The sequence below is a fragment of the Antedon mediterranea genome, chromosome 5 (genome assembly GCF_964355755.1).
Source record: "Antedon mediterranea chromosome 5, ecAntMedi1.1, whole genome shotgun sequence".
NCBI classification, from domain to species: domain Eukaryota; kingdom Metazoa; phylum Echinodermata; class Crinoidea; order Comatulida; family Antedonidae; genus Antedon; species Antedon mediterranea.
The window spans coordinates 30101028-30128976 of record NC_092674.1 but is presented as its reverse complement, the minus strand read 5'-3'; the positions used below and the strand labels follow the sequence as shown (position 1 = coordinate 30128976).

General features: G+C 32.9%; 1 protein-coding gene across 1 annotated transcript in view; it reads left to right on the top strand.

Moving 5' to 3' along the window:
• The window catches only part of LOC140050382 (vascular endothelial growth factor receptor 1-like), a 37502-nt gene that overhangs the window by 6699 nt on the left and 2854 nt on the right, over positions 1-27949 (top strand). The window contains exons 2-17 of the mRNA XM_072095545.1: positions 4567-4908; positions 5375-5656; positions 6194-6339; positions 6561-6759; positions 7781-8080; positions 8737-9066; positions 9450-9773; positions 10041-10337; positions 15000-15278; positions 19573-19700; positions 24186-24324; positions 24435-24539; positions 25404-25514; positions 26554-26849; positions 26963-27085; positions 27501-27712. Of these exons, the coding sequence (XP_071951646.1) occupies positions 4567-4908; positions 5375-5656; positions 6194-6339; positions 6561-6759; positions 7781-8080; positions 8737-9066; positions 9450-9773; positions 10041-10337; positions 15000-15278; positions 19573-19700; positions 24186-24324; positions 24435-24539; positions 25404-25514; positions 26554-26849; positions 26963-27085; positions 27501-27712 (3613 nt within the window). The remainder of the gene's footprint in view (positions 1-4566; positions 4909-5374; positions 5657-6193; positions 6340-6560; positions 6760-7780; positions 8081-8736; positions 9067-9449; positions 9774-10040; positions 10338-14999; positions 15279-19572; positions 19701-24185; positions 24325-24434; positions 24540-25403; positions 25515-26553; positions 26850-26962; positions 27086-27500; positions 27713-27949) is intronic.

Genomic DNA, 27949 nt, shown 5'->3' with positions numbered 1-27949 from the left:
TTAATTTCAAACAAAGCAGATACGTCAGTTTAACAGAAAAATATCCAATTATGTGTTGCAAAAGAGGGATTTTACTGTAACATATTTACCTATAATACAACTTAAGTTTTCTTTGATTTCAGAAAACCTATATTTATCTTAATATAGTAGATGTTATTAATTTTAATGAAATTTTAAATTACAACACTTGATGTTGTCGTCGTTTATAAATAGGAAGTGTGTGGTTTGTAAAGACGTCACAACAGTAGTTAATTCCAATTTTCTGTACACCTGTTGTCCTAAACTATTTCAAGACTTTGTAGTGTTAATTCAATGTAATACAATTCAATTCAATTCAATACAATTCAATTTAACATAATTCAATTCAAAATATAACTCAATATAATTCAATTCAATAAAATTCTAATTCAATTCAAATTCATACAGTTACATTCTTTTGGTCATGGCAGACTCATAAATACAGTACAATATTCAAAGGTAAACAAAAGCCAATCAAACATATAATTTGAACCTTACACTTTCACTTACTATAAAGTCTTACGGCTATCTGAATAAATGATTTTATACAGTCAACTCTCTTAATACCGGACACCTTTGGGCTGGCCTTATATGTCTGGTTTTCCAGAGATTCAGAATGTGCTTTTAATGGTAAAAAAGAATTTGGGACCTTTTGGACCTACAAAAAAGTCTGGTATTAGGAGAGTTCATTTTGACAACATTTTGACATAAATTTGAACTGTAAATTTCTACACTCATGCATGATTTTGTTTCTGTTTCATTTAAAAAATGATAATGTCACTTTAGTTTACAATAAAAATGCTTTATGTCCTACAAGAAGATCTTAAATATGGTTTTTAAAGCCAATAATTACTAGTATTAATTGGGGAAAAATATACTAAACAATTATATGTTAACAAAAGGTTCAACAGTTGGGTAAAGGGAAAGTAAGATTAATCCTGTAATGCCCTATAATAAGTATTTTGTGAATACAATATTTATTTTATTTTCGTTTCATATTTAACAGTGGGAAACATGGCACATACGGAAGGTATAGAAAATATAACAAAACAATAAATTATTAATAAAACTCTCCACAATATCATTTATCTAATATTGTAAAACATTTATTACTAAAAAAAAATGTCAATATAGAAATATCTTTTTCTTATATACAATTATTTTGGAGAACAGTTTGGAGAAAATATTTGTAAAAAGCGCACAAATGAAAAATAAAAACTTCTAAGATGGATTAATTTTTAATAATGACAAAAAAATATGATATGTTGGTAATTTTTTTATTTGAAAAATCACACGATTATGTTTTTTATAATATCTGGTGTCCGCCCCTGTCATCAACATATGTGCAAATATGGCCAATATGAAATTTAACACTCTGGATTTTAGATATATATCAAGTTATCTATATATGGTATACCAATAGATAGCATTGGTTAAATTTTTAAAAAGAAAAGAAGCTAAAAGTAAGAAGCACAACCTGTAAGTATTATTAAATAAATATGAAGTGGTGTAATCTTTACCAATTATGCTGTTTTTGTTTAAAAATTAAAATAAAATTATTATTTTATTTTTATCTATTATTGGGTATCTCAAAATTGTAGCCTACTTAATTAGGCCTATTACACTATCTTGTTTAATCTACTAATTTAGTCCTAACCTTGACTTTTGTTGTTAGTTAGATGTATTAGCTACAGGGTCAAAGAACTTATTGTTAATATTTTTGACAAATATATTACTGATAAATCTAATGGCAAATTATTGGTGAAGAATGCTGTGGATTGCAGTGACTAGGTTTCAATGGCGATACAAAAAAAATATTAAAGTATAAGCAAAAAGCTAAATCAAACAGTAAAACATACAGAACAAAATTGCACAGCTTTGTTTCTAATCCTTCATCAGTATAATAAACACAAAGTAAGTGCAAGTAATAAGTAAATTAAATGAAAATGATGATGTCATATCACTAACATATTTAAGCATATCACTACCATATTTAAGCATATCACTTCCATATTTGGGCACATCACACTTTTTTGTCAAACTAGTTTGATAGTGTAGACAGAGCATAATAAAGAAAGCTATTTATTTACACAGAATATGTCACTATAGGCTAGTGTAATATAAATAATTGTCTGGTGCTAATTCAACCTCCAAATCAATGATGATGTTACAATCTACATTATATAAAGTAAGCCTAACGATGACACGGTTCATAGAACATATTGCTAGGCCACATCCCCTGCGGCACAACAATTATGTTTACAATGATAGGTGAAAGTATACTGCCAAAGTTTTAACCTCACAATGCCTCAAAAGTGTTTTGTATCATTCAGGTCAGGTAAAGGATAGTACATGCCTCTATTAAAAAATTGAATATTTCAATATATATATGTATGTAGGCTGCAAATGGGAGTTGCAATAAAATGGGTTGCAGTCCTTTGAATTGCAACCCCTTTTATTTGCATAGCATTTATAACCATTGTTCCAAATTATAGAGTCTCGGTATAGAGTACCTCTTTTCTGAAAATCAAGACAACCTACTGTATTAAACCATCCCTATATACCCAACCCCTAAAAGTAATGTTCAACTTCCAAAGCTCCACTCTATCAAAACTCTCATACATTAGCTGATACTGCTAGGTTAATGGCCAATGCAATTAATTAATTTGATTATGTCTAATTAACGTCTGATGAATACCTCAGCTGACAACACCTCGGTCATTACCAGGTTGATGACAGGTCAATAAGATTTATGCTGTAGAGTTTTCACAGGTAATTTGGACATTGGTATCTACAATGACCATCTACTCTGTTTAGATAAGTCACCCATTCGGAACTAATTAAGCTAAATTAACTAATTACAGTTATGTTTGATCAATGTATAACAGGAGTGATGCTGTCAAATGTCTGGCGTTGGTGCCTAGCAGCTTTTCTATATCTATTGACATTCCAAAAGGGGAACCCAAACAGAACAGTTTCTTTCTTAACTATCACTTCCATCCCCGCACCCCCACAACCAACTACATTAAACAAATGCACAACCAATGAAAGTTTGGGAGAATATCCAAATTACTAAGTGAAAACTTTATATAGTTCACAGATCAGACTGTCGAGGTGCAGCATTTAACATAAAGACAACTTTACAAAACTTGAATATCCTGTTTTTGGTCAATTATGGAAGATTTTATAGGTCATGTGTCTATGACAACCTTTCAAATATGCCATATTTTTAGGTTGTTTAAAGTGCATGAATATTCAATAATGACTTTTGATAGAAAAACAGATTGATTTCAATTATGTCTTATGAGTTTTTGGCAGCACAAAATCTTTTTTACCGGAGACGTTAGTCACGATTTTAGGTATAAAACCCTGAACCCTTGGATGTGGTTTTCATACACTGTATATTATTGGTTTCCCATCTCTGACCCACCTCCCCGAGAAGTAAACAAATAACTTAACTAACTTAATATTGTTTACTTGATCCATTGATAAATAAAGTACAGTACTATTATATCGCTTTAAGGTATTTTAAACCCATCTTGTACCAAGGTTACCTGGCACCCTCCAATCACAAAAAAAGAGAGACAATATTTTGGCACCTGTTAGTCTAATAAAACCCCATTCTATGGGTTTAAGTGATCATCCTTTGATCTTGTAAAAAAAAAACATTCAAAAGTTTGATATAATACATGTATTTTGATAATATCAATTATGAAAGATCATCATAAGTTCAAGGAGTCTATCATAAGGTTAGAAATATTTTATTAGTAAGCAAAAGGGAAGAAAAAAAAAAGCTGTACTTTTCGAGTGTGAAGACGGGTGTAGGCCAGCTAATCTGGAAGTCTATTTAGTCTAAATAAATATGGTAGACTAAATGAATGGTAGGGAGGGAGGTGGAGGAGAAGAGGAATGTTTAGCTTTACCATTTTGTGCATTGTGAACTTAATTATGAGGCTTGTTAATTGAAGTTGATTAATTAAAACACTTACTCAAAAATATAATAACCTACTTATTTGTATAAGTGATCATGCTAATGTTTTGTGACTCTAGAAATGTATGCAAGTTAAAATAAGAAAAAACATTTTTATATTACTGTTTAACAAAATGCATGCATTTTATATTTAGTATAATACGGTTTTTATTTACAAAATATATACAGTCAAACATTATTAATTTTTTTTTCACATACATCAGTAATCATCTGATAAAATGTTTGCGCCTTTTATACGTAACTACTTCTTCATCCTAAGGATTTTGATCGCGTCTCTCGGAAATAACCTATCTTCCTATAGCTTTGAGAGATCTTAATGAGTTCTCCTGCTGCTGGTGTCTGAGTTTCCAAGTTATATTGCTCTCTCCGGAAGTTGTTCAAAACTATTATGTACAATGTACCTGTTTTAATATTTAAAAAATGCCTCCAATTTTTTAAATTTAAACATTTGTTGTCCATGATTACTATGAATACCATCATCATTATTTATGTTTTTGATTGGATAAAAGTTTATCAACTACTTTCTGCTTTCTAAATATCATTATTTTTTTTTTTAGATGCGGAAAAACCGCCACATTTAATTTCCGAGACAAAGGAGAAAATTGTATCAGCCAGGAGTGATTTAATTTTAAAGTGTGAGGGCACTCTTCTAATGGAGTGGATCTTTCCGCCAGGCGAACTAGAATACCCATTAAAACAGCGATTGATAATCTCTCACAACAGAACATTTAATGACGATGGCAGTACACAGTTTCACGCTTTTCTGACCGTTCGTAATGTGTCGTACACAGACACGGGACGTTATAGCTGTGTTTACAACAAGTACATGGCAAAAGATTCACCATTGATTAACAATCAGACGGCTGACACAGTGTATGTATATATTACAGAGGCTAAAAGTAAGTACCATTATTTAGATATTTTACAAAAGCCATAGCCAGCTTCCCTTTTCCACCCCTCCCAAACTTTCGTCTTTCCTTTTTTTAAAGGATAAGGTGAAAACATCTAAGATATGTCTTTTTTACTAAGTGTTAATAATTACACTCACAGTCGAAAAATGTAATCAAGCCAAATAAAATTATAGATAAAACTGACGAATACACAAATTCAACCAACAATCCTACCTTATTTACATTGGCTATTTTTCTTTTCTATATATTGAACAATAGATAGTGATTAAGTCAAGTAGAAATCCTGTCTCTGCCTGGTTTTGTTTTTTCTTGTTCTTTGCCCACATTTGTAAATTGTATTTTTATGGAGACAAAATAAATTTAATGAAAATAAAAATGAAATACATTATTTAATCATTTATGCTGTACTTATCTAAATCTAAAAATGTTAATCTGATATTATCTCTTTTTCTAGATAATTCATTGTTTTTGCCAGTCCAATGGAAACCAATAATTGTGTTCCCAGACGAACAATTCATCCTACCCTGTCGCGTTAGTAATCCCAACATCGTGGTGAACCTAAAATCTGGTTATCGTACTTTTGAAATGGATGATAACCTACGATACGACCCTCAAATTGGATTCATTGGTGCACGAGGTGACCCTATGTTTAATGAGATGATGCACTGCGCCGCTGTGTTTAACTTTCAAGGAGTTAGATATTACGCTACCGAGATGTTTCTGGCACATTTTGAGGGTGAGTTTTCTGAAAGACGATATGAAAGGATTTTAAAATTTAAAACAAAATATTGTGTATAAATCCTTTAATTGTGAATAAACAAGACAGCAAAAATTAGATTCAAATACCTATTGAAACTTGAGAAATGAATAAAATCTCTGTAAAATGGCTGTCCAAATGACACGGCATCTTGATTTTTATGAACTTGACAACCTATAGGCAGTCCCACTTTGAGTTTTCTAAAAAGTCTGGTTTTCTAAATGCAATCTAACAAGAAGAAAATGTATGCGTTTTTTGGTAGGGTTTCAGTTATCAGAAATACTGGTATTGGAAGAATTGACAAACACTATGCTATGGAATATTACTTTTCTTTGTTCCAAAAATCTTGTATATCATATATCTTATAATGGCAGCTCTCTCTCAAACTTTGTTGTAAAAAACTTGTGAATTGTAATGAAAACTTTCTCATAAACCTATAAAAAACATTTTGTACACATCATAGTATTTTTCAAATTATCTATTAAGTACAAAAAATCAAAATGTTTGTGTTTACAGCTAATGCACCAATCCCGGATCCGTCATTACGTGCAAGCAAAAGCGAGTTAATTCAAGGAGAAGATGTTGTTATCAACTGCACAATTGAGGTTCCGTTGAGTACAAGTAACAATCTGTATTTTACTTATCCTGCAATGGGTACAGAGGTAAGAACCAATGAAATGTCTACTTTGAAAACACAAAATAAAGTTACTTACTTACTTACTTACTTACCCGAGATACCAAAATGTGATTTGATTTTATTCGGTTTCAACATAAGATTACAAGACTATGAATACAAACAATTTACAAGCAGATAAAATAAATAAGAAACCAAGGATAACCCATAAAATCAACTTAATTCTAATAAATTTGTTATTTCTTTAAGGGTATATCCAATCGTATTACAGAAGTAAAAAAAGACCAAGAGGTAGTTGAAATTGTAAATGGTCATAAAAGAACTTATCGCAAATTAGTTAATACGCTGACTGTGAAGAATGCTACACTGCAAGATAACGGTGAATACACTTGTACTGCACATAACCGTAAAGGAGAACGCAACGTGTCTGTGAATATCAAAGTTCTTGGTAAGAAGACAAGTTCATATTTTGAGCTTTCATTTAAACAAACTTAGTTGATTTTTTGTTTTCATTTTTTCTGTTTTGTTTACTTTTCTTTTCAAATAGAGCGTGGGTATGTTTCAATCAAGAGGATGGGGCAGGCTAACCCCCTCTTCAGAAGTAAATATCATTCGTCAAATTCTGCCTTAATTATTAAATGCTATTTAGTAGTCAAATCTCCAAAAACCAGGGCGGTTTTTGGGGAGTTAATATATATATATATATATAACTTTTATGTTTTATTAATTCATTGTCTAACATTATTAATGTACATTATCATTTTCATTGTAGTAGTATGTAGTAATAATAATAATCATTATATGTGGCACATTATAAATGCAGCTAGTAGTCTATGTGGCATTGCAGCTTGTTTTCCCCTCCTAGTCTGAGGTTTTATGTTCAATCCAAACCATGTACCACACATTTGTTAGGGTTGGATGACCGTAACATTTTAACTGCAAGGCTTCAGCATAATATTTGTATTTCTGTGTGGTGTGAAAATAATACAATGCTTATGTCATATTATTTGTTTTTATTTATTGTCACTTTTTCCGTTAAAGAATCAGTTGCCAAGAATCTTCATTTTTCCTAGTTTCTAAATTCCCTTTTTGAGTAACTGTTCTTGTAAAAAAAGTCCTTCATTTTGGTTGGTGGTTGGTTACTGCATTGTATGTTGGTAAATTATGTTGCATGTTGGTAAATATGTTGTAGTGTAGCTATTGCTTCTAATTTATATTTACAACCATTGTACTACATATTGCTATAGAAAACCATTTTCTTATAGTTACAGAGAGACAAATAACAATGCACTCAGAGTCTACAAAAAATATTAATAACTATGGAAAGGTGACACAATAAGAAACAAAGATTTTGTTTGTTTTGTTCTTCCATGAACAAGACAAGGCAGTTCAAAGAATAATAATCATAAATACATTTCTTTTAAAACAAAAAAATGATTATATTAAAAAAAACTTTTTTTTCCTAACAGAAAGCGGTTATGTTTCAATAAAGAAAATGCGGCAGAATAACCCATTGACGGTGCTCAAAGGCCAGGACAGGTTCCGTATTTCGTTCATCACCGAGTCATACCCAGCAGCTAATTATCAATGGTATAAAGATGGTGTGCTGATAACACCAAAAGACATTAAAATGTACCAACCACGAGAACAGACAGATATCAGGCGACTGTTGATACGCAACGTTAAAGAAGAACATAGAGGGCAGTATATGCTCGTGGGTAAAAACGCATATGCCTGCGTCAACAAAACATTTGATCTTGAGGTTTTAGGTATGATCATTAACATGTTAATTTATGCAAGAAATTATACTTTTAAGATATTTAAATTGTTAGGCAATGTATAATATTGTAATGCATTGTTTGTGAGAAAAGGCACAAGGCACATTTTCACACAATAGAATCTTAAAATATATTCTGTAATTATTAAAAATCTCTCAATTATGATACCATCAACCATGTACGTATAGTATCAATGCAGTACAATAAGTAATTGTCCCCAAAAAAGTTCCAAACAAAAATTCAGAGGAGTATCTTCCAATTAGCAAACAGGAAATAGGTCTCTGGGATATGGCCATGGTACAAAGACTTTTGGCAGGCTGCTTTAACGTCAATTAAGTATGTATCCTATATACTCTTTGTTCCCACTAAGTCAGCCAATGTTAATTTAACATCCACTAAAATTAAATTATCTGATTCACTGGTGAAATGAATGGATCTAGAAAATTTAAGTAAGCAAGTATTACCTAATTTGACGGACTCTAAAAGTTAGAAATACAAACAAATATGAAAAACAAAATGCTTTCAAATACATATAATCATATTACAAGGCATGATTTTGAAGAAAAAAAATGGATTGGAACTTTTCCCATTTCATTGGTTTCTATTGCAAAAATAAGAATCATGTTTTTATTGTTTTTTTTTTATAGTTAAACCTACCATAGAAATAAAACCAGAGCCTCCACCAGCAAGGGAGCCCTCACTATTTCAACTTGGCTCCGACTACACGCTGACCTGCATTGGTAGAGGTCGCCCTGCGCCTCACGTTTACTGGACATATAGCGATGGTACCTATTGGCATCCAATCAGCACAGAAATCGCTGATGAGTTTTACGTGGAAGAATCATCACTTGATAAACAGATTCTACACATAAAGCGAGCACGTAATATGAGAAACTACACTTGTGTAGCGGTGGCAGAGGTCGCAGTAAAAGAGGAGAGCTTCAACTCTAGCAAACTTGTCAACTTTTTGATTACAGGTAAGTTTACACTCTTCAAACAACATTTACAAAACATTTATATGCTTACAGCAACAAAACACTTTTTCACTAAAGAAACACAATGTTTAAAGAAATTGGAGGGGAGTGATGGTGGTAATATGGATATGCATAAACGCCAATTTACACAGACGAGAAGTAACGGTAATATAAAGTATTTTATAGAATCTATGTTATTCCTGTTGACCATTTACACACAACACGGAGCAGATGAGTGGTTTCCGGTCAGAACAGATACAGTTTCTACGTGGGACAAGCTACGCTGTTTTTACGCTTACCGTTACTGCTCGTTGGCCTTAATAGAATGTGAAAGGATATGTTACTCCCTGAAATTTTATTGATTAACATTTCTCTTTTCTCTCCAGATGTTGCTAGTGGTCTTGACGTCACAGCATCAACAGTGTCACCAGTAAATGGTGACAAACTTGTTGTCACCTGTCAGGCTAGCATCTATGCTTTTGAGAACCTCAAGTGGAGTAGGATAACCTCTGAGAACAACACAATCCCGATACACACAGATGATAATTATAAAATCAAGGCAGATCAAGATGAACTCACACAAACTTCCACTTTGACTGTTAGATCCGTTGGCCTGTTTACCAGTGGCAAGTTCATATGTACTGCAGATAAGAAAATCAACTATGGACATATGAAGACAGCTAATGCTTCCGTAGTTATACAAGTTATTGGTAAATAATGAAACTGCTTTTTCCGTTTTTTCTCTCTGCTCTCTCTTACTTTTCTAAAAGAAAGAGATCATGTCCTGACCAAATGCCTCCTTGCATATAAACGTGTAGTTCCGCTAAAAAAAAGAAAATGTTAAGATTAATGAAAGGCATTTAACTCTCAATCTCTTCATTTCACTATGCTTTTCTGTAGTTTAATGAATAACTTGTTTAGTTACAATGTTTTTTATGTCAAATATAGGTTATAAATGTTTTTATTTTTAAACACAGACAAAGAAATGCCACGTATAATTACGGGACCAGAAAGTATGGAGGTACCAAAAACAAGTGAACAGCAACAGTTCAACCTCAGCTGTTCCGCCGAGGGAGTCCCAACACCAACCATTCGATGGTTGAAAGACGGCAAAAACATTATTACCAAAAACCATCCATCCATTAAAGGAAACACGATTGTTTCAAATATCACGCGAAGTCGGATAACATCTGTGCAGGATAGTGGGCGCTATACATGTATCGCTGAGAACCGTGTTGCACGGGTGAATGCATCGGCTGATATCAAAGTTCTAGGTATTTAAAATATTTTGTTAAAATGTATTATTTTTGTATATTAAGCTCTGTATACATTATCAAACTAGTTTGAAAAAAAAAGTGTGATGTGCCCAAATATAGTAGTGATATGCCCAAATATGCTAGTGATATGACATCATCATGTCCATATATGGGCACATCACATTTTTTTGTCACATAAAGTTTGATAGTGTAGACAGCTTTAGACCTAACAATTTTCTAAAAGAATTCTACTGAAAAACTATGTTACATATTCTGACAATGACATTACACTCCATTTGTTCTCTGTTTTAACATTTTGTTTTTAGATGTTCAGTTCTGGAGCATTGACTCACATTTCCTGTCTTTTTTATACAATTTCCTTTCAATTCCATGATTTCATAAATTTGCATATTGGGAAAATAAGATCATAATAAGATTGGTTTGTTTTCAATTAATTTAAATCAAACGTAGAGGATTTAATAAGTGTATGTTTTTCAATAAAGTATTATTCATTTATTTATCATTATAACATTTCGACAAATTATTAAACACCACTTCCAAAAAAAATGTTAATCAAAACAACATGGATCAATCATATTAAAGATGTATTGTTCCTTTGACTAATTCCAAAAAAATAAAAAATAAAAGATTTTGAAAAAAGGTGGGTCATTTTGAAGTATCATAATAGTTATTAACTATCACCAAAAATTTTGCGAAAAAAATTTTGTTTTTTGTGTTAAAAAAATAACTTTGACTTCCAGTCAAAGTTTTCAATCCAAACGTATCCCATAATGAAATGCGCTTGTTTGGCTACTCTGTATGCATAATCATAAACTTCCTCATGATCTGTGTGAAAATACCTTCTTAACCGTGACGAGTTGTAAACAATCCTAATTTAGCATATGCATAATGCATACTCATGGTTTGAAATCTTTGTTTACTTTTGCTCGTGACGATTTTCCAGATGAAATGTAATCAAACTAATTTACCTGTTAATTACGTAAACTTGTTGTTTTTGGCTTAAATTTTCGACTTAAAGTGAATAACTTTAATATTACTTTGATATGGCCACTTTAAATTTAGAATATTTTGACCTTCATTTTTTTGTGTTTCAAGGGACAATACATCTTTAACTAAAACAACGCGGAATATCAATTCTATATAGACTCTTCCACACATAATGTAACAAATAAAACACTAATGTAATCAGACACTGTATACTCTCTCTAACCAAAGTATAGTCGTTATCTCGGGACCGTTCTATGGCCACCACCAGGTAGGCTTACTTCATCAAGGCTTCTACGAATGGATGATGAGTTGGGAGCAGGAAAGCTAGTAGACCATACCCAGTACCGTTTTGATTACGATCAATCGGGAAATTACCTCAAGATGTGTTTTTCAATAAAGTATTATTCAGTTATTTATCATTATAACATTTCAACAAATTATTAAAAGTTAAAGACCACTTCCAAAAAAAAATTAATTAATACTAAATTCATTACAGTCACAATTAGATTATATTTGAAATCTTTCTTTATTCTGGATATTTAATAATAATACAATTTATTTCCACAAAATTATGGACCAAAATAAAGAGTAACATAATAAATATACAACCGATAATGAACAAAGAAATATACAAGTGGAAAAGGAACGCCATAGCAAACTTTAAATTGGGCGCCCCTCTAACAAAAAAATAATTTTAAGATATTATTAAGTAAATTATTAATAAAACATATTTATCAAATGAATGTATGCATCCAAACACAATACTCAAAAAGCATTCACTCAAACTATGAACAACACTAAGGTCAAGTATGACGTTGTTTTCCACGTACTCAGATTAAGTCTATTCCTAACATCCGGGTATTTACGAATCATTTTCCCATGATTCAACAGTGTTTTACATAGTACGCACACAGGAAACGTTGATTGAAAACAGACTGCAGGCTTCCAAATCAATGACAGGCTTCCCATGGTTGTATACGACGCAACCACGCCTGAACTATATCTATTAACATACGACTCGTAGGTTCTAACCCGTATGCAAAAATCCTATTGAAGACATATGTGTTTAATATCCCATTTGAGTTATATCCATTATAAAGGGGTTTGGGACATTAGTATTACCCCTTATTCTACTGTAGTGTTAATCATGTCATAAATTATAATTTGCATTTTAGTCTGAACTTAAGTGCTTATATCCTATATTTGTTGTTTTGCAATAAAACTAATTGAAAACTATTGTAAGAGGCTATTTCATTTGTAAACAAAGTCCCTTAATTAATTAATTAATAATACACAAAACTATGAACATTGAGGTAAGCTGTTATTCACATTGACTACAACTATTATGAAATGATAGTCATTCCAAATCAATATGGCATTACTGTTTACTTGTCTGTAGCTATTGCTAAATACATTGTGGGTGCGGTTTTAAGGCAGAAAAAATGCTAAAAGGGATGTACCTATACCTAGGGATGTACCTATATCTAGGGATGTATCTATACCCACAGATGTAAATATACACAGGGATGTACCTATACACAGGGATGTACCTATACCCAGGGATGTACCTATACCTAGGGATGTACCTATACACAGGGATGTACCTATACCCAGGGATGTACCTATACCTAGGGATGTACCTATACACAGGGATGTACCTATACACAGGTATGTACCTATACCCAGGGATGTACCTATACCTAGGGATGTACCTATACACAGGGATGTACCTATACCCAGGGATGTACCTATACCTAGGGATGTACCTATACACAGGGATGTACCTATACCTAGGGATGTACCTATACCTAGGGATGTACCTATACCTAGGGATGTACCTATACCTAGGGATGTACCTATACACAGGGATGTACCTATACCTAGGGATGTACCTATACCTAGGGATGTACCTATACCTAGGGATGTACCTATACCCAGGGATGTACCTATACCCAGGGATGTACCTATACACAGGTATGTACCTATACCTAGGGATGTACCTATACACAGGGATGTACCTATACACAGGGATGTACCTATACCCAGGGATGTACCTATACCCAGGGATGTAAATATACCCAGGGATGTACATATACCTAGGGATGTACCTATACACAGGTATGTACCTATACCCAGGGATGTACCTATACACAGGGATGTACCTATACCCAGGGATGTACCTATACCTAGGGATGTACCTATACACAGGGATGTACCTATACCTAGGGATGTACCTATACCTAGGGATGTACCTATACCTAGGGATGTACCTATACCCAGGGATGTACCTATACACAGGTATGTACCTATACCTAGGGATGTACCTATACACAGGGATGTACCTATACACAGGGATGTACCTATACCCAGGGATGTACCTATACCTAGGGATGTACCTATACACAGGGATGTACCTATACACAGGTATGTACCTATACCTAGGGATGTACCTATACCTAGGGATGTACCTATACCCAGGGATGTACCTATACCCAGGGATGTAAATATACCCAGGGATGTACATATACCCAGGGATGTACCTATACCTAGGGATGTACCTATACACAGGGATGTACCTATACACAGGGATGTACCTATACCTAGGGATGTACCTATACACAGGGATGTACCTATACCCAGGGATGTACCTATACCCAGGGATGTACCTATACCCAGGGATAGGGATGTACCTATACCTAGGGATGTACCTATACATAGGGATGTACCTATACACAGGGATGTAAATATACACAGGGATGTATCTATACCCAGGGATGTACCTATACCTAGGGATGTACCTATACCTAGGGATGTACCTATACCCAGGGATGTACCTATACACAGGGATGTACCTATACCCAGGGATGTACCTATATCTAGGGATGTACCTATACCTAGGGATGTACCTATACCCAGGGATGTACCTATACCCAGGGATGTACATATACCCAGAGATGTACCTATACCCAGGGATGTACCTATACCTAGGGATGTACCTATACCCAGGGATGTACATATACCCAGGGATGTACCTATACCTAGGGATGTACCTATACCTAGGGATGTACCTATACCTAGGGATGTACCTATACCCAGGGATGTACCTATACCCAGGGATGTACCTATACCCAGGGATGTACCTATACCCAGGGATGTACCTATACCCAGGGATGTACATATACCCAGGGATGTACCTATACCCAGGGATGTACATATACCCAGGGATGTACCTATACCCAGGGATGTACCTATACCCAGGGATGTACCTATACCCAGGGATGTACCTATACTCAGGGATGTACCTATACCCAGGGATGTACCTATACTCAGGGATGTACCTATACTCAGGGATGTACCTATACACAGGGATGTACCTATACCCAGGGATGTATCTATACACAGGGATGTACCTATACCCAGGGATGTACCTATACCCAGGGATGTACATATACCCAGGGATGTACATATACCCAGGGATGTACCTATACACAGGGATGTATCTATACACAGGGATGTACCTATACCCAGGGATGTACCTATACCCAGGGATGTACATATACCCAGGGATGTACCTATACCTAGGGATGGCCTTGTAATCATTATATACATACATATATTGTTGCAATGTTAAAAAATGTGTAACATAAACAAAAATTTGTGTTTTGTTTATAGAGAAAGTGTCAATTTCTGCGGCACAGAGCACTAACATGATGGCTAAGCTAGGGAGCAACGTGACAATGAGTTGCACATTGTTAGGTGTCCCCAAGCCTTCCATTACATGGGAGCATGTCGTCAACAGCACCACAACAAGACTCCTTCCAGAACATCTCTACAACAATCCTAATGGAACCCTGTACCTGACGGATGTCCAGGTGAAGGATAATGGAACGTACCTGTGTATTGGGGAAAACAAACTGGGAACTGATCGTGCCAAGATACAGTTGAGTTTATGTAAGTGTTTATGTAAGTTTATGTAAGTTTATGTAAGTGTCTGTCTACATATTTATTTGATATTTTATTTATTCATACAGTACATGGTTTGAAATTATTTTCGTTTGTTCAAAGTTAAAAATTCACATAAAAATACAAAAATGAAGGTTAAAATTTGGAAAAATACAGATAAAGTACATCATTCAAAATACAAGCAAGATTGGTATGGGTATATCAATCACATTTATGTAAAATGACTCTTTATTCATTATTTATTCATTTATTTATTCAATGATTCATTCATTTATTCATTTAATCATTCTTCATTCATGTATTTATTCATTCATAAATAATTGATTTTTATTATTTAAAAAAAAAGCAAAACAGTTTATAGCCTTGTTTTGGTTATTTTTAGATGGAGGTTATTGGCCACAGTCTACTAAAAATTATTATAAACACGGTTTTCAAAATAACAATAAAAGCAATTTTCAGACTGTATACTGAAAAACATTTCTCAGGAAAGCAAGATAGATATTGAATTCTTGCCAAAAGACATTTCCGTTCAAGCGTATTTCTTGAGAGGGTCGTGTTTCTTAAGCTCAAGGACATGAGAACGTGCATAATATCATTTACCCTTGCACTGTTATTAACAAGTACGTAAAAAAATCAGAATATTAAAGTATATATTTTTATATACAATTATAATATAATATATACAATTTTCCTTGGTAATTATAGTCACTAATAGTTTTGAGTATTTAACTAATTTTTCCAATAAATAATATCTGATGAAATTGACATATTGTTAGATAAAATATAATTTAAAAACAAGGAAGAATTATTCTCACTCTTGCTGTAAAAAGTAGAACTTTTAATCAGGAAAGAGTGAATCTAACTCTTGCTTTAAAAAGTAGAACTTTTAATCAAGAAAAAATGAATCTCACACTTTAATCAGTAGAAATTTTAATCACGAAAGAGTGAATCTCACACTTTTATCAGTAGAACTGTTAATCAGAAAAGAGTGAATCTCACTCTTGCTTAAAAGTAGAACTTTTAATCAGAAAAGAGTGAATCTCATTCTTGCTTTAAAAGTAGAACTTTTAATCAGAAAAGAGTGAATCTCATTCTTGCTTTAAAAGTAGAACTTTTAATCAGAAAAGAGTGAATCTCATTCTTGCTTTAAAAAGTAGAACTTTTAATCATAAAAGAGTGAATCTCATTCTTGCTTTAAAAGTAGAACTTTTAATCAGAAAAGAGTGAATCTCATTCTTGCTTTAAAAGTAGAACTGTTAATCAGAAAAGAGTGAATCTCATTCTTGCTTTAAAAGTAGAACTTTTAATCAGAAAAGAGTGAATCTCATTCTTGCTTTAAAGTAGAACTTTTAATCATAAAAGAGTGAATCTCATTCTTGCTTTAAAAGTAGAACTGTTAATCAGAAAAGAGTGAATCTCATTCTTGCTTTAAAAGTAGAACTGTTAATCAGAAAAGAGTGAATCTCATTCTTGCTTTAAAAGTAGAACTTTTAATCAGAAAAGAGTGAATCTCATTCTTGCTTTAAAAGTAGAACTTTTAATCAGAAAAGAGTGAATCTCATTCTTGCTTTAAAAGTAGAACTTTTAATCATAAAAGAGTGAATCTCATTCTTGCTTTAAAAGTAGAACTTTTAATCAGAAAAGAGTGAATCTCATTCTTGCTTTAAAAGTAGAACTTTTAATCAGAAAAGAGTGAATCTCATTCTTGCTTTAAAAGTAGAACTTTTAATCATAAAAGAGTGAATCTCATTCTTGCTTTAAAAGTAGAACTTTTAATCAGAAAAGAGTGAAAATCATTCTTGCTTTAAAAGTAGAACTTTTAATCAAGAAAAGAGTGAATCTCATTCTTGCTTTAAAAAGTAGAACTTTTAATCAGAAAAGAGTGAATCTCATTCTTGCTTTAAAAGTAGAACTTTTAATCATAAAAGAGTGAATCTCATTCTTGCTTTAAAAAGTAGAACTGTTAATCAGAAAAGAGTGAATCTCATTCTTGCTTTAAAAAGTAGAACTTTTAATCAGAAAAGAGTGAATCTCATTCTTGCTTTAAAAAGTAGAACTTTTAATCATAAAAGAGTGAAAATCATTCTTGCTTTAAAAGTAGAACTTTTAATCAGAAAAGAGTGAATCTCATTCTTGCTTTAAAAGTAGAACTTTTAATCATAAAAGAGTGAATCTCATTCTTGCTTTAAAAGTAGAACTTTTAATCATAAAAGAGTGAATCTCATTCTTGCTTTAAAAAGTAGAACTTTTAATCAGAAAAGAATGAAAATCATTCTTGCTTTAAAGGTAGAACTTTTAATCATAAAAGAGTGAATCTCATTCTTGCTTGAAAAAATATAACATTGATTGAATCTCACTCTATTTTTTAATGTAAACAATGAATAAGACTTAAAGGATGCATCAGAAATAGACATACCTCAAAATAGAAGGATTGGCTGCTATCCAATCAGATGTACTGTACTTCAGAATGTTTTTGTTCTTCAGGATGGATGTGGCTTCTCTAAGACTGTTCACGTGAAGTCTGCTTTACCATTTGCTTTTGAATGATAAAAGTATGCAGCAATTACCAATCTGCTAAATGACATTTACAATTTGTATTATAATAGCACTAACTACTCAAAGTTCAGTGCAACTACTCAAATTCGGTACTCGCACCATTCAAGTTTGGGACCTTTTAATTCCCTTTTAGCCATTCCAATATTTTGGAACGGCAAAAAAAATTATACCATTTTCTTCATTTATTCTAAATTGGATGAGTATATTGCTAGTAACATTGATATAACATTGTCTCTTGCGCTTTATAAATGTTATTTATTATTATTATTATTATTATTATATATTTAATGATGTGGATAAATCAAATTCTGTTATTAAATTATAACTACTACAAAATCAAATTATGTTCAGTCGGATAATTTGTAATACTACTAAAAACCATATTTCACAAAGTGGTGCTTATTTAAATAAAGTGTATATATACAAATGTATATATAAATCCAAAGGCAAAATGACAATGCTATGGGTATCAGTGGCTGGATCTCAATGGAGATACAAAATGACAATGCTGTGGGTATCTGTTGCTGGATCTCAATGGAGACACAAATAAAATAAGCACTGAAAAAATTACAATGCTTTGGGTATCAGTGGCTGGATCTCAATGGAGACACAAATAAAATAAGCACTGAAAAATGACAATGCTGTGGGTATCAGTTGCTGGATCTCAATGGAGACACAAATAAAATAAGCACTGAAAAAATGACAATGCTTTGGGTATCAGTGGCTGGATCTCAATGGAGATACAAAATGACAATGCTGTGGGTATCTGTTGCTGGATCTCAATGGAGACACAAATAAAATAAGCACTGAAAAAATGACAATGCTTTGGGTATCAGTGGCTGGATCTCAATGGAGACACAAATAAAATAAGCACCGAAAAATGACAATGCTTTGGGTATCAGTGGCTGGATCTCAATGGAGACACAAATAAAATAAGCACTGAAAAATGACAATGATGTGGGTATCAGTGGCTGGATCTCAATGGAGACACAAATAAAATAATCAAAAGCTAAATCAAAATGATAAACTAAAACAGACAGAAAAAATTGCCTGTTGTCTTTATATATATATATATATATATATATATTTATAACAGGCATAGATATATATATATATATATAAAGAAAAAAACAAATATACGTCATTTTTAAACATTTTTAGCAAACCTGAGTCACAATGTTAGTCATCTGATAAGTCACATGACCTTCGGATTAAGAAAGTTCCGTAAACACATACCATTGACCTGATTATGAAGAAAAACGAAGTTTAGACACATTTATTTACCACAACGTTTATTCCGGATAAATTAAAAACTATTACGAAGAAACATGATAAAGGCAACATACTAACATACAAACTGTTTTACTGGGATTATCACATCTATCCAGACCAAAGATCATGAAAAATATATTTCAAATGTTCAGGATTGATGGAACCTAACAAACTACTAGAAAGATCATGTTGAAGATGTGCTTCCTCACTCTTTGAGATGGGTTTGGTGGTGTTTAGGTCCAGACTTAGGTCGTCGGTCATCACAAATCAAAAGCTCCTTAAAGCACTTAGTCTACACTATCAAAATGTGCCCATATATGGACATGATGAGTTCATATCACTACCATATTTAAGCATATCACCACCATATTTGGGCACATCACGCTTTTTTTTTGTCAAACTAGTTTGATAGTGTAAACAGAGCTTTACATTGTTTTACTCTTTCTTGACACAGATCCAGAAGAACACAGAGACTTCGCTAGGTCACATGGTATGAGTGATGAGATCGTCAAGGCAGTAGTGGTTGGAACAATCTGTATTTTTGTGCTGTTCTTTATTCTGTTCTGGCTCAAAAAACGTCAGGTAAGTGAGTCTAATAAGGAAGAAAAACTTTTAGAAAAGTTGATTAACAAATAAGCTTTCATCTTTCAGGTGAAAATATTTGTTGTATACTCACGAGAAAGAATGGACACACAATTTTGCTAATTTTGTTAAAAACTATGGAATTACTTAATCAATACCTATAAATAGTTGTACAACAATAAATAACATTTGTTATTTAAAATGAAAAAAACACATCAAACTATCCACCAACTGGCCCGATATCATCACTTATATGCCTTGATTTCAGCTGAAGTATCTAGTACGGTACAGTTCAAATACAATTATCTTCTTTTTTGAATCACATAATAAAATGTAATATTCACATTACAAAAACATTTGAATAATGAATCGCTGATTGATTGCGCTAATTAACCAAGTGATGGATCCGTTTATTAGTTAATTGTTTCTCCTATTTGTTGTGATCACCTACGAGTCAGTGACCGCTGTCTCGTAGAGGTCAAAGACCTCTTACTCAAGTTTACAATACAATTGGCATTACTCAGGGTTCTGTGAAAATCTATAGATAAAATCAAAACAAATTTGGATCTTAAAAAAAAGTGGAAAGAGTCAAGGATTTGTTTGGGTGTTACGCAATGTTGTGAATGTTTTGAACATGATTGAATGTGACAACATGTTTATAAAATCCGCTTTTGAATTAATGTTATTATCAAAGTTTCATGTGGTTCAATGAACAGTAGTATGAAAACCCCGGGGGGGTCACTTGTATATAAACCAAACGGGGGGGGGGGGGGTGGCAGCAGCCACTTCAAGACATGAGGCACTTGCGCTACCTGTTTTACTGAAAAATACTACGGACTTGAACTACCATAATTACCAAAATCCAGTGTTCTCTAAAAAGACGGCAGAAACAAGGCCACGGCAGAAACAAGGCCACGCCAGAGAGGGCGCAAAATTTGTACTGGTTCCCAGCATGATCTGCGCATGGCCAAAGAGACCGTTCATGGAAAAATCATGAACGTGTTTTGAAAGTTTATTGCGCATCATATCCGCGGGGTGCATGATGACGACGATGATCAAGAGTGGTCACAGTTTAATGATTTTGTCCTAGGCTGGATGTTTCGTGTTCTTCTGCTGATGCGAAAACTCTAGGCCTATTCAAAGGTATTTAGCGATAGGCCCCGCAATGGGCTTATAGCATCCGGTATGCTAAAATACCTGCAAAATTTTGCGATAAATCGTGACAATCGTGACATTTTGCTAGGGACTTAAACTACTAATTTCACCCTGTCATTTCCCACACTTGTGCTACCAACTCTTCATATTTTCACACACTTGTGCTACCAGGCCCTCGAAAATATTCCCGTAAATGCGGCACCTCCCCGTATGGAAATATTTAAGAGTGACCCCCCCCGGGATGAAAACACAATAAACAATTTTGTATGAAATTGTAATTAAATTCTAAAACAAAATTTAATGTGAAAATATAAACAGTAAATAACCATTATTTTGCCAGCTTTAAATTGAAATTTAGAATTAAAATTTGATTTCTATCCAGAAATCAATATTAATATTATTCTATAAATCTAAAGTGATATATATATATATATATTTCAAATTAATTAATTAAATTTTAGTATATCACCGGGCGGTTTAGAATTAATATTCTTTGCCTACTGTGTATATATATATAAACAAATCAGGCAAAAAACATTAATTCTAAACCGCCCGGTGATATACTGAAATTTAATTAATTAATTTGAAACGATAAAGATGAGGAAATCTGTGAGAATGAGAAAAAGTCGCCCCAACCGAGACTCGACCTCGGACCGCCTGCTTATATATATATATATCTATATATGTGAAGAATGTTCCGGCTTTCACTTTGTTATTATTTACACAGAACAGACTCCGCCGACACCGGTGTCAGGGGGCAATGAATTTGGTTAGTGTCGGAAGTAAATGCAAAGACTATTTATGAAAGTTTAATAAGAATAACAAGCCTCAAGTGCTAAGTTTAATAAGATTTCAATTAGAAAGTTCTTAAAACTCATCGAAAGTTAATTGATTTAAATTAAAGTCATTACCGATACAAGGAAATGTTAGTTGGTTACACAGCGGAACAGTTTTTACGCGTTAGTATGCTTCTCCACCAACTGACCCTAACGTAATTCAGTGACCATATCCAAATTTGACCGCCACACATGCTTTAATTATACAAATAAATCTAGATGGGTGTCAGTGCTCATCAAGAACTTTGGATACATTTTGAAACAGAGACCCAAATATGTCTTTCCCCATCTATTCAGGTGATTAAATTATAATCATAAATAAAAAAAATGCTGATTTTAAATTATTTAATTCAATATGCATTCAACCATTGCACACCAGTTTTCCTTTTATCTCACAAAAAAAGTTTCTAAGTTTACTCATCTGTTGGATGCAACATTTAGCTGTTGATTTATAATTGTATTATAATGATTTACAGAATTAAACACAAAAAATATAACAGAATAATAGAAAATATAAATTTATTAAAATATTTTCTCTCTAATTAAACCTCTCTGATTATTACACCACAAAGCATTTTAAACTCATTTCTACCACAAAGCATTTTAAACTCATTTCCTTAAAATGTGGAATGTTGCTGAGGAATTCACATGATGCGAACGAAAGGTTATTCTTCATTGATTACGCATCATTGATTACGCATCGATGGTCACACGTCAGTGGTTACATGTTGACGATTATGTAATACATAGGCCTACATTAGTCTGTCTACTTTCATTTTAAAATGTCAAACAACAGAGGTCTAAGGAGGGAATTAGCAACTCTCTGGTCTAGGTACATATGGTTTAAGGAGAGATCCATGTACTAGGCATACATTTTTTATCAACATTTAAGAAGCATACTATCTGATAATATCTACATAAATAAATGGTTAACAACTACAAACATTGAAATACCAAGATATTAATGTGGGGTACTAAAAAAAAAAGTTTAACTAAACTAACAACTTGTAACTAAATAAATGTTTCTATAGCAATCTTACAATCAGCATTAAAGAACATTTTAAAATGTTAAAACTAATCTTCAAAATCACCTAATCTTATTAATAAGCTCACATAAGTTGAAATGTATTTATTTTTGAAGAAATGTATTTATTTTTGAAGAAATGTCTAACATTTTATGGCTATCTAATAATTCAATCTGAAATTTAGAACAATTATTTATGAAAGAAATATTGAAAAAGGTACATGAATTGAAACGTAAAAAAGTTATCGATCATGCATAACCTTTATGCTCAAGAGAGTGAATCGCTGTCCACGTAAACAATATGACAAGATAGCTGTCATTGGCCAAGGCGTCGGGTTGGATGTCTGTTTGGTACCGTGTGGGGTTGGCATCGACTGCACACAGCGGATATGAGTCAGCGCAAACCTAAGTGACATTTCCTGCCGGACTGTCACTTGTAATGTGAGAATTCGGGGCAGGTGATAGCTGGAGTGGGTTTCTAGGGGGCTTATACCTGTTTTTAGCCCCTGGATCTTTCATATTAATTCAAAATCTTCTACTATGCATTTTCAAGCTATCTTATTCATTCTTTATTCAATTTATCTACTTGTTGTGTATTCTTTTATATGTTCATATACTTATCTATACCTTCTTTTATTCAATTTGGATATAAATAAAAAAAAAATCTCAAATATTTAGATCATGTGCCTAAATATGGTAGTGATATAACCAAATATGGTAGTAATATGACCAAATATGGTAGTGATATGATGGTAGCGATATGACCAAATATGGTAGTGATATGACATCATCATGTCCATATATGGACATCACATGTTTTTGCCACACAAAGTTTGATAGTGTAGACAGGGGTTAAGGATTAAATTGAATAGATTGTGAATTAGGTATTTGAGGGCAGAGCCTCAGGGCAGTCTGTGCAGGGAGGTAAAAAACACCTCCCTGGTCTGTGTTTAAGTCAGTGGTTCTAAAGCCAGAGGGTAGTCTGTGCTTAAGTCAGTATTAGTTCTAAAGCCTGAGGGTACTGTATAACAGGAGGCTAAGTCAATGATATTTTTTCTAATAAAGAAATACTTGCTTTACTTAATATTATATATTTAAGTATAAAATTAAAATGTCCTAAAATATATATGTATGCCATTATACTGTAATACTAAATTTCAGGTTTATTTTTATATAAATGATGTTAATGTTGTTTTACTGCAATATGTTTTATTTCAAATGTTTGACAGTTAACTTGTATCAACCATGCGTCACTTCAAAAAAATCTAAACATAATGTTCATAAATTTTTATCAAACTTTGAAGCACGTACATTTGCCTCAACCCGTACCATACTGCAAATATATAGTTATAAAGTTAGAACTAAAAAACAAAAACAATAATCATATATAGTTAAATATTACTACATCAGCTTTACATTACATTTTTGCGATCAATAACATTTTAATGTTTTTATTTTGTTTTACTACAGCAACATGACAAACATCCTTGCTACTCTCATGACCTGCTCTTGCCAATCCATCTGGACTCGTTCGCCGATCTTGAAGATATATGTGAACATCTACCCTACGACCAGAAATGGGAGTTTCCGAGAGAACGACTGAAGCTGAGTAAGTTTATTGATTCATTTATGGATGAATAGTTAAAATGTAGTTCTAAGACAAATAATATAAATGTTAATTTTTATAATAATGATAAAACCAACTTCTTGTTGTTGTAGGCCGCATCATTGGAAGAGGTGCTTTTGGCAGAGTGTACAAAGCTGAGGCATTTGGCATCGAAAAAGGCACCGCCCTCACAAGTGTCGCAGTCAAGATGCTGAAAGGTAAATCAGACATTTTAGTACAATTCTTTTTTTAAAGACAAACTTTGGAAACACACAATATGATGACTTTTAAAGTGCCCCCTCTATATATGTATATTTACTACACTATCAAAGTTTATGTGACAAAAAAGTGTTATGTGCTTAAATATGATAATGATATGACATCATCATGTCCATATATGGGCACATCACATTTTTTTGTCACATAAAGTTTGATAGTGTAGACAGAGCTTTAGATAAACTTTCAATCATCACTAATATTTACTCTTTTGTGACCTTTAACACAATTATTCTGTATTCTGCAATATTTTGTGATTTTCCAGATCAACTATAATTGATCCAAGGCTTGTGGTACAGATTTTACATGGAAAAACCTAAAGTTAAACAGTTGAAATATACTTTTCATCACTAAATTTTTTGGCAGTGTTTACTTAGTATTAGTCATGTAATAGGTAGAATTTATTCTGCAATTGCTGCTGTGTATGATGTAGAGCATGCATGTTTACAGTCTATATTCCCTTGGAACATTCCCAGGTCAACCATAAGTATGACTTAAGTCGAAATCTACAAAAAATTCAAGGCACTATTTCCTCTCAAGTTTGTTTACTTCGTCTACAGGTGTAATCAAATCCTATGCTCACTAAAGCTCTCTCTACACTATTGAACTAGTTTGACAAAAATAGTGTGATGTGCCCAAATATGGTAGTGATATACCCAAATATGTTAGTGATATGATATCATCATGTCCATATATGGGCACATCACATTTTCTTGTCACATAAAGTTTGATAGAGTGTAGACAGAGCTTAACAAAGTATATTTTATGGAATAAAATTAATTTGAAATATATTTTTCTTTCTTCAGAGGATGCATGCGAGACTGAAAAGAAGGCGTTGATGACGGAACTTAAGATGCTTGTACACATTGGTCCTCATTTGAATATTGTCAACTTGCTTGGAGCTTGCACCAGAAATGGTAAATAAAAATACACTGATATTTACTAAAAATACAGAGGTTATACCTAATAACATTTTACAAAATAAGAAAGTTTTAATTAGAACATTGTAGCATTGTATCCCATTTTAGTTATAATATAAGTGTATGAATCAGTAATTGGTTTAATTTACTCCACTTAAATTGTTATGTAATATTGTAGAGAAGGTTATTACATAACATTTGAAAGCTTTCTCATCAAATTAAGAAAAAATATACAATAATTTAATAATATAAAGATTTCAAATTGTTAAAAGTTTTTGCTACACCCACTGTGTTTCAATATGAAAATTTAGATGCCAAGACATAACATTGCTAGGGCCTAATAGACAAAATTAGCAAACCAACTTCACACCAACTAACAAAGTTTAAGCCATGATTATTTGGACCTCAAGCACTTATTTCATTTCCCTAGGTCTAAGTACCTATCACATTCAATAAACAACATTTCATGTTTTTAAATTATGTTTTCAACTAGTAGGCGATTGTGATCATGCTATATATCGATGTTGGATAAATTAAATTCTCTTATCAGTTTCAACTCAGACAAACTAATAGCGCCATTTCCTAACCGTGTTACGAATTATACATGGTAATTGTATAGAGATGCTACTGAATTTAATAAGCGAGAACGTGATTCAGTATTCTAAAAAACTAGACAGCGTCTTAGCGCAGCAGACACGCTAACTGTCTAGACTATGATTTCTACACAAGATAGCAGTATATATATATATATATAAACACATCAGGCAAAGAACTGCTTGAGGGCCGGTCCAACTAAAACAAACATTCATAATTGCTATGTAAGCTATATACACATGTTTAATTTATTTCCAATAATCTATTATAAACAGATCTAATCTTTTTCTACTTTTACTTCTTAGTTCAATCCTTAATTTATAGTTGAACTTTTATTGGTCAGACGTTTTGCCCTACTCTGACATAATTTGTACTTTATTACTAAGTACACTGAGAACACTTTATCAACAAACTTAAATTTTTCAATTTTTTTAAAAATTAGAACTTTTTATCATCGTTGAATTCTGTTGTTTTGGAAACCTGTCCGACTACCTGCGATCAAAGCGTAAGTGTTACGTGATGGAAGAGAAACCATCGTACATGCGCATGTCATCGACGAGTAAGCGAACCAGCAGTGCCCGTACCAGCACCAACGAAGATGGCTTTTTGGACTCCGCTGATGAGGACGATGATGTGTTCAGCGATTACTGCGAGAAGGAGACACCGCTGACCTTGGAAGACCTCATCTGTTACTGCTTCCAGGTCGCAAAGGGCATGGAATTCCTAGCGTCTAGAAAAGTAAGCATTCTAATTCAACAAAAAAAATGACTGTGGTAATAATGTGTAGTGCATTGAGAGTTTGCTTATATGCGCTATATAAGAATGAACTATTATTATGTTTTGTCTTGTAGTGCATTCATCGTGACTTAGCTGCCAGGAATGTTCTGCTTACCGAAAACAACATTGTGAAGATTTGTGATTTTGGTCTTAGTAGAGATATTTACTCTGATCCAAACTATGTGACCCAAGGCAGTGTAAGTATTTTAAAATAATTATCACTATGATTGGAAATCAACAAGAAGGTTCTATAACAAATGAATTTGAAAGTCTCTTTTAATATTGGTTTGTTACCAGAAACTGATAGTATCAACTTAAGTCTTTTGAAACATATAATACAATTGAACCTGTAATAAGGGGAAACCTTTAAGACAAACTGTTCCTTGAATAGTAATTGGCAGCAGTGTTGAAACATATTGGCCTCAATAATAGTAACAGTAGTGTCACTTAAATAGAGGTATCCCCTTAATAGAGGTGTGCCCTTAATAGAGGTGTGCCCTTAATAGAGGTGTGCCCTTAATAGAGGTGTGCCCTTGTTAGGAGTGTCCCAAAGATTTCTACCGTAGTCATATAAAAAGATAAAAATTTAACAACTAATATATTTGTTTACAGAGCCGTTTACCTCTGAAATGGATGGCACCTGAATCGATCTTTGACAAAGTTTACACAACTTACAGTGATGTCTGGTCATTTGCTATCTTCATGTGGGAAGTGTTCTCTCTTGGTGGCTCTCCTTATCCAGGCGTACAAGTTGATGAAGAATTCTATAATCGCTTGAAGAATGGTTACAGAATGTGCCAGCCAGAGTACGCTCCTAAAGAGATGTAAGTTTACTTGTTTATTTCACCTCATCTTGCATGCATTGAATGTTGTAATTTATATATGAAGATGTTGACCAATCATGGAGATCCAGTCTTTAGAGCAATCCCACAATAAATCTGTGGGAAAATTTAAATAATAATAAAAAAACTCAACAAAACAATCTTATTGAGCAATTCTGAAACTGCAGTCTGCTAGGAGTTCTTTGTTAATATAGTTCATCATAAAAGATGCAAGACCTG